Source organism: Anneissia japonica, unplaced genomic scaffold, assembly GCF_011630105.1.
Source record: "Anneissia japonica isolate Jap-2015-1 unplaced genomic scaffold, ASM1163010v1 scaffold288270_len56428_cov132, whole genome shotgun sequence".
NCBI classification, from domain to species: Eukaryota; Metazoa; Echinodermata; class Crinoidea; order Comatulida; family Comatulidae; genus Anneissia; species Anneissia japonica.
The window spans coordinates 1-10,856 of record NW_022757549.1 but is presented as its reverse complement, the minus strand read 5'-3'; the positions used below and the strand labels follow the sequence as shown (position 1 = coordinate 10,856).

General features: G+C 35.0%; 1 protein-coding gene across 1 annotated transcript; it reads right to left on the bottom strand.

Annotated features, from left to right (window-relative positions):
• Positions 1 to 10,853, bottom strand: LOC117124799 (zinc finger FYVE domain-containing protein 9-like; the record flags this gene model as incomplete). Its single annotated transcript, XM_033271129.1, has 13 exons — positions 1 to 549; positions 2,025 to 2,184; positions 2,696 to 2,978; positions 4,546 to 4,789; positions 5,118 to 5,268; positions 5,459 to 5,563; positions 6,593 to 6,675; positions 7,144 to 7,368; positions 7,869 to 8,033; positions 8,415 to 8,483; positions 8,753 to 8,806; positions 10,004 to 10,270; positions 10,826 to 10,853. Coding segments are annotated over 12 exons (1,827 nt in total), but the record flags the coding sequence as incomplete, so codon positions are not given.
• Positions 10,854 to 10,856: the final 3 nt, after the last annotated feature.

Genomic DNA, 10,856 nt, shown 5'->3' with positions numbered 1-10,856 from the left:
TTTATATAGAAATGTATTGGGACACATACTATTAATCAACAAATCTATATACTGTTTAACATTTAACAAGTTCATTCTGAGCTATAGAAATATATGTTATCTAAGTATATAAAAACAATCAGTACTTTCTACAAATATTTCCATTATTTCATCTTATTATTTTAATGAATACTTTTTTTAAAATTAGAAATATATTTAATTGGAATTGATGTTTAGTATCAGAATTGAGAATATTTCCATCAAAAGATAAATGTTAAATATATAAATAAGTTTCTGTTTAGACAATGGGTATTAAACTGGTAGAAGACCTATTCTTTTATACAGTAATTTTGTGATAAGTGAGTGCACACTCCAAATCTAACCTTAAGGATGGGCCAATTTAAGTCATAGTAAGTAAAATATATATATATATACTTCTTCTGTTTATAAGATTGCTTCACTTAATCAACTATATGGTTGAGTATAGACTGAACACAACAGCAACTGCAATGTACTCTTTTCGTAATATATCCTGTGTAAATGTTGCCTTCATAATATTTCCTCTTGTTCCTAAAACAGAAATGTTAAATATCAATAACGCATGATATCAGAACTATCGCACTGGAGGACTAACACCCTAATCTTCAGGTCATGTTACCAGTCTATTAACAAATGTAAATAAAAGTTTATGCTGCAAATAACAACTTTGTCAAATTTCAATCATGACAGTTGGTGTAAGCCAATTGTTTCATGTTTTCAAACATGTTACAATTGCAGTGTTTGGTGTGTTACTGTAAATGCTTGAATAAGTGCCACGGTGCTTATAAAATTTTTGGAGGGTTTAATGTGCTGCTTATTTGAGAGCGGTGCTTTTAAAAAAATATTCTGTTCTCATGAGATTGCCAGTCGGTCGGTCGGAATTTTTTTTTTTTTTCCTTTTAGTAAAACTTGAAATAGGATAGGCCTGGAACTGCAGTCCCTATAATGAAAACCCTAGGGCCTATGCCTAAGAGCTCATAGCTTGTAGGCACCACAATAGAACGCTGGAAGCTTGCCAAACAAAAAATATTCAAAGTAATGACCAAGTAAATACTAACCAAGTGCATATTGAAATAAATTTAACAAAAATAAAGATGTACTTGGCTTCTATCGAGCAAAACCATTCTGTGGCTATGAAAAATGTCAAAACAAGCACCCTCTATGTAATAAAATCGAAGAAAACTTTGAGAAAAAAAAAGAGAAAAATATTTAGTTTATTGTTGGCCCAAAACAGTAACAAAGCAGAAAATGTCTAGCTATGTACCGGTTTTAAAGCGATGGCTACACCTAAGCCTGTTTTCATTTATTGTCCAATATACCGTAAGGTAATGAATACGATTTTTGATTCAAGCAACCACTAGGCTAGTTGTACTAGTGAAGAATGGGTTAGGTCTACGCCTAGATCTTGTCGTGGCCTGACAGCTCAGTGCGAGAGATGTTGTGTGCATATCGTCGCCGCCCTCCGTTCTCAAAATTATGCCTTTTATATTACCGATTTTACGCATTCACCTATAGCCGGAAGTGGTATTTCTCAAATTTGTAATGTACTGTAAAAAAAAAAAGAAATGCCGACCCGATGTTTTTTAAAATTTCGGTCGGTCGCAGAGGGCAACACAATTTTTTTTTTCCAGGCCTAATAATGTAGAGACCTATGCCCTTAATAAATATTATCCTGGGCATTGGATCAAGCACATATCAAACCCATACAAAGGTCTGTGGGGAGAATTCCATAAATGTTGTAGCTGTAATCAGCGCATTTTGTTATGAACCTACCAGGTACTCACTTTACTACTGGGAGAAAAGAGAACTGCAGGTAAAGTGCCTTGCCTAAGGAGACAAGCGAAAAGCTCAGCGAGAGATTGAACTTCCAATCTCAAGTTTCAGAGGCAGAACTAAAACCGTGCGCTAGTTACTGATCACTATTTACGTGATGGCGACATTAGGTAAATGGAGAGCTACTGTGCGTTGAAATAAACATTATGATAAGCATAAGCAGGTGACCTTACCAATGACTTAATCTATGATGTGGAAGATGAGTTCCATGATGACGGGGCCATCTTCAAACTGCGAGACAGCGTTATGAAGCACAGGTATCATTTCATTATCGAGACTGTTCATATAAGATGCAGGAAGAGCTTGGCCGTTGGATCCAGCTTCATACCCCACCTGCAGCATCAACCCAATAAACACATCATTATTTAAAATACATTTATTCATATATCGAATGTACCATTCTTTTGAATTACAATTTATATTTTAATTAAATGTGCAAAATGTATTCACCATTAGATCTTTAAAATTTATATATTGTTTATTCCAAATTAAAATCACAACAGTATAATGCTATATTTAACATGCTTTCTGTACATCAATAAATATTCAATACAATGATAAAGAATTATTTATTCAATACAATGATAAAAATATTCAATACAATGATAAAAATGTATTAATCTTTAAAATGTTATAATATCACTTATCACCATATCATTACTATTATCACTATACCATTACACATTATCCCCATATCATTATTATTACTATCATCATACCATCATTAATTCACGATTATTATACTATCACTATAATTATCACACCATCAGCAGCATAGTTTTACTATTTTATCAGGTTATCACTATTCACCATTATGATGTGCATCATTAAATTAAACACTCACTCGTTCAGCATCCACCGTGACACGCAGCGCGATTTTCGCCATTCCCGATTCCTTCAGGCTGTCCAGGTGTTGTACCAATGCCACGCAGCAGGAGGTTGCCAAGGTCTCAGCCAATCGGCTCAGATCGACTGGCTCAAGATGCTGCACTATTGCTTCATTCGATTCCAGAAAGAAAACTTCCGTCCAACGGATGGCACGTGTCTTCCCCATGAAGTCGGTTCCATGGTGAATACGGATGTTGTCGATGCCTTCCATTGATCTACCATCTATCGGACTCTTCACTCTACAAACACATATAGTATTTTAATTCAATAATTTCATATGACACTATTCGACATTTACTTTTTAAATTGTAATTACATCCATGAAACAAATTATACTCCTTTTACACTGCAGGCAAAACGACGGACACAACCCTGGATTTTGCAATACCTGGGCTAGAAACTCCCCGAGTTATGGTTGGTGTAAACATCATAAAATACCACCTGGGTAGATAAATATCCCGGGATCTATGTGCAGGACGCATTTAGCATTGGAGTCACCAACTGAGTGCAAACAGCACCGAATTTGATTCCAGAATTAGGCCTTACCTGGCCCCTACTGCAGCAGGTAGGCCTAAACTTTGGTAACAACGGGCTAGACCTAGAAACAAATTAAACACTCTGCGCTCGGCTATAGACTGCTGATTTAATTTGCATAATTTAAAAACAATCTGCAGATACATTGCTCAAATATTGACAATAATTCGAGCAATAATTGCGGCTTTGTGACGACTCTGAACTGGAACGAAGTGTTGATTATCATCGCAACAAAAATTGAGGGTGGTATTTGAACCCTAGTTCGTTGCCAGTGTAAAATGGGAGCAACTCGGGATCGACCCAGACTTTTCGTTTGATGGAAATGGGAAATGCACCTGGGATTACTCCGGAATTAACATGTGTTTATTCTGCCCTTGGCAGTGTAAAAAGGGTAATTATTAAAAAAATATTGATCTTAACCTATTGAATTTTAAATATAATTTAGTTTTCATAAGCAGTTTTAATTAAATCCTCCAAGGCATTTCCATCCACCACCAACCTACAGCTCTGTGCACACTATCAAATTTTATGTGAACAATTTGTGAGATGTGCCCATGAGCATGATGATGTCATAGTATCACTTTATAGTGTGGACAGGGCTTAAACGCATTCCTGGAAGGCCACATGTACTCTCTCACTGATGAATATGGTGGTCATATCTTAAAGTTTGTTTTCAAACTTATTTTGACCACCATCCACATACTTTTTTTTCCATATGAATTATTACAGTACTTCTAATATGTATATGTGGAGAAATATTAATAAACAAACAAACAAACAAAATATGTACAGGTCTCCCTCAACTTAAAGACCACTTTTGGGACCAGGGTTTTCATCGTCTTTAACAGCTTTGGTCTCTACTTAGAATAATAAAAATAAAAGACATTTGTGAATTTGGGACCACAGAAAAGTGGTCTTTAATTGGAGGGGTCTTTGATTAGAGGTAGACCTGTACTTAGAGATGTGGAATAAAGGTGTGTTCACATTGGATTCATTTAAATCAAGATGAAGGCTAACTTTACCTTGGTCAAATCATACTGCTGTGTGTACTTGGGATTTAAGTATGCAGTAGGTTTTAATTTAGTAAGATTTTGCACATGTGTAGTCGGTATGGAAAGCATACGTGGAAAGCATGGTGATGTGTGTGGTATACTTGCTTGTATATTTTTTGACAACTGTGACAGTGACTCGGTTATTTGCGGCATATCTTGGATAATTAGACCAAGGAGAATGTTACGCAGGCTGTTCACACATAAGCAATTACTTACTCACCCTTGGTTAACTTTTCTTGTTTCTTCTATCCACTTCACAATGACAACTTCCTCTGGTTCAGAGTCCCCAACAGGTCCACACGGTATCCTAAAGTCCTTCATTTCCCTCAGGCTTTGTCGGAACGCAGCCATCATATCGGGTTGAATCTGCACCATCACTCCATCTTCCACTATGCTGGATTTGGCTATTAAGCCTGTGCTTGCCTTCAGTGCTCCATTGAAAACCACAAAGCTAGCTCCAGTAACTGTAACCAATGTTATTGTACAATAAACATCGGTTACAGTTACTGCAGCCAATAAACATTGGTTACAGTAACTGTAATCAATGTTTATTGTACAATGAAAGAAATGGATGTAATTCTATGGATTTTTAATTTATTTTTTAAGTTGAACACTGGCGGGAAGGTAATTGTGCAAATAAAAGATACACGTTTTGAGTCCCAGGTAAATCATCAGATCTCCTGCAAACAGGGGACAAGCATAAAATGCTTATAGGCCCTTCATTAATAAAAAATTAAAATGAATGGTGCAAATTTGAATATGTGGTCAGACCATCTCTTTTCCATAGTTTACCTTGCCTCGGTTTGTTTTGGATGTTGATGGCTTGCGTTTGATAGTTTGCCATATCATTCTGGATGCACACCAAGTGAGAGTCGGCTTCGGTGCTGAAGTTGGCCGCCACTGCCATCACATGCTCATTCGAATTACTAATCACTTTCATGATCTGCAAAAGAATTTGCAAAATACAAATTTATAAACACACTACATGCTGTGTGGTGTAAATACAAGACTTGGATTTCTTACAGCATCACCCTCAGTCTTATATCGGACATTCAGCACATTGTTTAAATTATTTAAACAGAAACAGTCGCGTACCTGAGGTAAAGCGTGGACTGTTATAACTGTTTACTCACCTCATCGTATTTACTGTTAGGAAAGTTTATCCTGGTTTCTTTTTTCTGCATATGAATCGTAATCCCCGGAATTTGAGGTAACATGTATTGATAATTCTTAAAATCCTGAAATACCATAAGAAAATTATATATTATATATGAGTGCAATGGGGTAGAACATTTCATGAGGTGAAAGATTGGATGTTCTATTCAACGAGGCATAGCAGAGTTGAATAAGACATCCAATCTTTCACTTCATGAAATATTCTACCCCATTGTACGAATAAGAAACATTTATTATTTGTTTTACACCTAGCTATATCTCTCTGGATCACCTGCATGCTCTTCTCGAATACTAAGACCCATCTTCCTTTCGAAGCCTAGCATAAAACCGGCCTAGACCTAGGAATTGATCAAGATCAGGTTCCGCTAATAATAGACTCAAATCTTCACCGCTAAAGCTGGCGAAATACTCTATACGGTTAACTGCATATTTAATTGACTTTTTTGTTGATTTGGCATAAACTTACATTCAGTAATTCCTCCAAACCTTTTTTGTTCGAAAGTACAAATGGCCCAGTACTAAATAGACCTGCCGTTTTGTAGGTGGAGCGAGGGCTACTGAATGACCAACTCCTTTTTGATGCGTGGGTTGCCTAGGCTAGGCTAATTTTTCTTGCTCCCTTTGCATTTGAGATTTTTGTCGTCTTGGAGATAAAAAAAAGTACTATTCAACAATCTTTGACTAGTACTCATATAACCATGGAATATTCATTTTAAATCAATCTCATGTGACCTGTTTTCAACCAATCAAATTAATAGAAGATATACAGGTGTTGTATAATACAGATTACTGTGAGAGTGTTACAATTATATTAGATAACCTCAACTGAGATTTCCACCATATTACATTATTGATGCTACTAGGCTTGCATTAGATTAAAGCCTGGCGTTCATTTCATTGGTCTGATAAATTTATCCCCACTGTGATTGTTTCCCTGAGGTGGAGTTTGCAGACTGCCAATGTCGCCTAAGATGATTTGTCATGAAATGCATCAATACTTTATGGTCACATAAAATTGCATCGGTCACCGATACAGTGGCGCCAGGCTTAAACAGACTGAAGAGGGTGCTATACAGATGCCTGTTACTTACAGCTAAAAGATTCATAATGGTATGTCCGATTTCCCCGTACACTGGCTTACGACCTCGCACACTCATCAAAGGGCAAGGATAATCTGTACAAATTATTAAAGCAAATGGAACTGTCAACAAAATATTTTATGTTAACGGACTAATAACAATTTTTTTAGAAGAGCGATGTTTTGCCCTACCTGACATGACGCAATGTTATTTCATCATGTGATGGCCTACTTGACATGACAAAATGCATTGCAGTACCCACTGCTACTTGGGGATTTTTATTCAACACTAGTCACTAAGCGAAAGCTTGGTGCAGTCTAGTAGTTATAACACCAGGCTAGTTTCTGGAGGTCATGGGTTCGATTCCAACCTGAATCACTTGCAAATTGTTTTCATTAGTACTGTATTTGGGGGCCATACTGAGTATTCAGTACAATTATATGTCAAGTAGGGAAAAACATCACTTCTATATTTTCCTGACGCAAACACTTGCATAGAACTTCATGTTAATGACCTCAAAGGTTTCTACAAATATGAAATGTTTAGTCAAGTAAAATACTCACATCTAAACTCTGCCCCTAACCTCAACATGAGTCTAAGGGGGAACACTTTAGCCCAGGGTGTCTCCCACTTCTGCAATAGAACACCAAACAAATATGGTGGTTCCGGTAGGATGAGTTTACGCAGGCACTGGAATGTTGACTTTAAGAAAAGAAATCCGCCATGTTGACGACTACCGAGGAAGTTGTCACCACACAGCGAGTGACTCATGTCGTTAATAGTGTTACCTATACAATCATAATCAAAGAATACATGAAAATTTGAATAATAGACTCCTACTTCTCCCAAAATAAAAATCCTAAGTTTAATGTATGTACATAATCAAAAATTATTACTTGTCAGTATTACATACAGAGACTACAATCAAAAGTATTTAAGATAATTTAATACTGCTTAGTACTGGCAGCAGCCATGAGATTACAGTACATTATTTCTTTTTTTTTTTTTTTTTGACAATACAGAAATTTGTATCTTTGATCTTGTATGTCTTTAAAAAATAAAGTTGTGTATTGAGAGAGATAGATTATTAACTTGAATTATGCAAATCAATGGTTATGTAGCTAAAATGGTGGAGTGGTCACTGGTATGATCATTAGGATGAAATAATCATACATCAATGAACTTTTTCAACTTGCTTAATTTCAATGGAGAGGTTGTTGAACATTTTCGTCAAATGAAAATACATTTAACCTTAGTAAGGCAACTTTGAAATATATGAACATCCCACCTTTGGCTGCTTCATGATAGATACTGTTGAAATGTACAAATATATCTCTTGGGATAACCTTCTCGTCAGGTGTGCATTCTAGTACAACCACTAACTCATCCTGTCCAACCGTTGGCATGCCTTTAGTTGAGAAGCACCAACACGTCCTATTCACACAGCAATTCACTGTAATAAGAATAATAATAATAAATTAAAAAAAATAAGTATTACTCTAAGAAAGTATAAAATACTATAGTTAAACCAATAGTGAAAACATGTGGCACACTGGAAGCTTGAAGCTTGAAGCTTGTAATGAGAATAGGAGTGGTTCAAATCTCAAGCTGATCACTCTGTGTCTTTATGCACGGTACTACCCCGAGTTGGTACTTAAAAGTTTTAAATGCCAATTCACTGATAATTACTAGCTGCAGCATAATAGACAATCAACCCAGGGCTGAGTATGTTATTTGTACGTGTTCTATTCAAAAAGCCAGTTAATACTGTAGGTTATGCCATATCATAATATAAACTATAAACTTTCAATGAAAGAAACACCAGCAAACTTACGGTCAATGATCTTAACAAGTACAAACAGGTTTTTATTAAGTACAAATACAACTGGATTTGGAGTGTCATCTACAAAAAAAAAAAAAATCATGTTGATAAACATATTTATCATGAATTGAGTAATACTTAATGATAGTGAAGATGACAAAGAAATCACAACAACCAACAGTAAACAAAATGTGAGAGGTTGGCATAGTAGAAGCAAATTCAGGTACTTGAGATAGATTCTCATGCCATTGAAAATTATATTTAAAGAGCTGAACAACATTATTATTACATGCAGAAACATGTTTGTATCAAGTTTTTAAAAAATAAACATGTGTTGTTTTACAACTTACTACGTAATTCTGGCATTAATTTTTCAACTTTGGGGTTCTCTTCAACTACATACTCTGAAAACAAAATGAATACAATTAAAGAAATGCAATACTGTACCATTAAATTTTGTCATTAAAACAAAAAAATGTAGTAGAGGTATTTTAACGATTCTTTAAGCAAACTATTTCTCGATTAACATTTTTAATATCATTATTGGTATTGATTGCTCAATTTTAAAATGTGTATTTATATGTTTGCAATTGTTGCCGCTTTTTGTTTATTCTTTGAGGACTCTACCCTTGATGAATGGACCCTGGAATTTAAGACTATGTACAAAAAAAAACATTAAAAGGCCCTAAGTTCAATAAACCTGTATATGCAAATTAACTCTAATATCTTTTAAAATTAGGTTTCAGTAGCTAGCCCTAGCTGTCCAGATTATGAAATTTATTTTGACAAAAAACTTTTGTAAGCCTATATATAGTCATATATAGTATGCCTTTTGCAATATTCCTTTTTTTTTTTTTATTGTTACTCTTTGCTATTACTTTTACTGATATTGTTTTGCCTCTGGTTATTATTACTTATGTTTTGTTATTATTACTATTATTACAACTATTATTATTATTATTATTATTATTATTTCACTAAATTGGGCTTAAGGGGAATATCTTTTGTGTTATTTTCCCCTTACCGTCATGTTATTTTCCCCATAGCATCGTTTTTTTCAATTACTTTCCTTATTGTTATAATTATTATTTTGTTGTTATTTTTATTATTATTTTTATAGTAAGGCAATAATATTATTATTAATAATATTTCATTATGTCATACTTTCAAGGGAATCAGTCAGAAAATCAGTTCAGGCTTACTTGATCCTCCTTCCTTTTGTTACATTCTCCCATATTTTGCTTACTATGATTACTTTTCTTTTCTTGTAATTTTTTTTCCCAAATTTTTTTTTTACCAAAAGTAAATTTTCTGTAATTGTTTTATGTTCAAAAGGAAAATAAACTTTACTTTGATTTGATTTTTATGTCATCATGACCATATTTGGGAATGTCGCATTTTTTTGTCAATAAAATTTGATAGTCTGGACAAGGCTTTACGCTCAAATTTTCTTTCACAAAAAAACTGTTGTGTGCCCATATATAGTCATGATGTGCCTATATATGGTCATGAATTGATATCATGACCATATTTAGACATGTCGTTATGTTTTTTTTCAAATACAATTTTTCAGTCTGGGTTCCAAACATCTATCCACATACCTCCTTTGGTTTCTGTTGCTATGATAACAGGCGGAAGAGAAACTCCATCTTTAGGAATCAGACTTTTCTTACTTGATCTTGAGAGAGGTTGCCTTCTACTGCCCCCAGACATGGTGGCAGCCAGACCCTCAGCTACAATTGAGGCACCCTCTGATTTGGAGCGTGATGAGCGTGACACTGAAGTCATTGGTTCCTCCACTAACTCATCCCCAGGGTTAAGACCATCAGAAAAGTGTACTCTTCTGCTTCCTTTAGATTTCTGGCTTCCTAAAATATTAGAAGAGAAAAGAGAAACATTCATCATGGAGACCAACAGCTAAGGTTCAGCTTTGGTTTGAAGTCAAAATAAATATCAATAGAATTGTGTAAAACAAGAGATTGAAATAAATCCTAAAGGGAATCTGAATATTGAAATATTGAACTTTGAAAAGGTATATAAAAAAGGGAAGACAGCCTTACACCAAAGAGTATGAAATTGTATACGGTCTCTGACTCTTGAGATTTCCTTGAAATGGAATCCTATCTCGAGAAGTACTACCACAAATTAGAAGGCGCCCTCCAAAAGAACGTAAAAGGTGCTCATGACAAACGCATGATCAGGTTTCAAACTCTATTCAAATTCTAATAAGGTGCCGCCTATCCCTATCATTTTTTGGCGTACATGCAAAAATCAACACAGCCAAACCTGTTGCAATTCTATACTCTTTGCGTACACCAATACTTATATTTGACAGGGAGTCTCAACAGGGAAAAGAACAAAAAAAAAAGCCAGGGTAATCATTAACATGAAAAAAAAGGGAAAAAACTTAATAACCAACATACCATCAGTGACAGGTCTCCGGAGTGATGACTT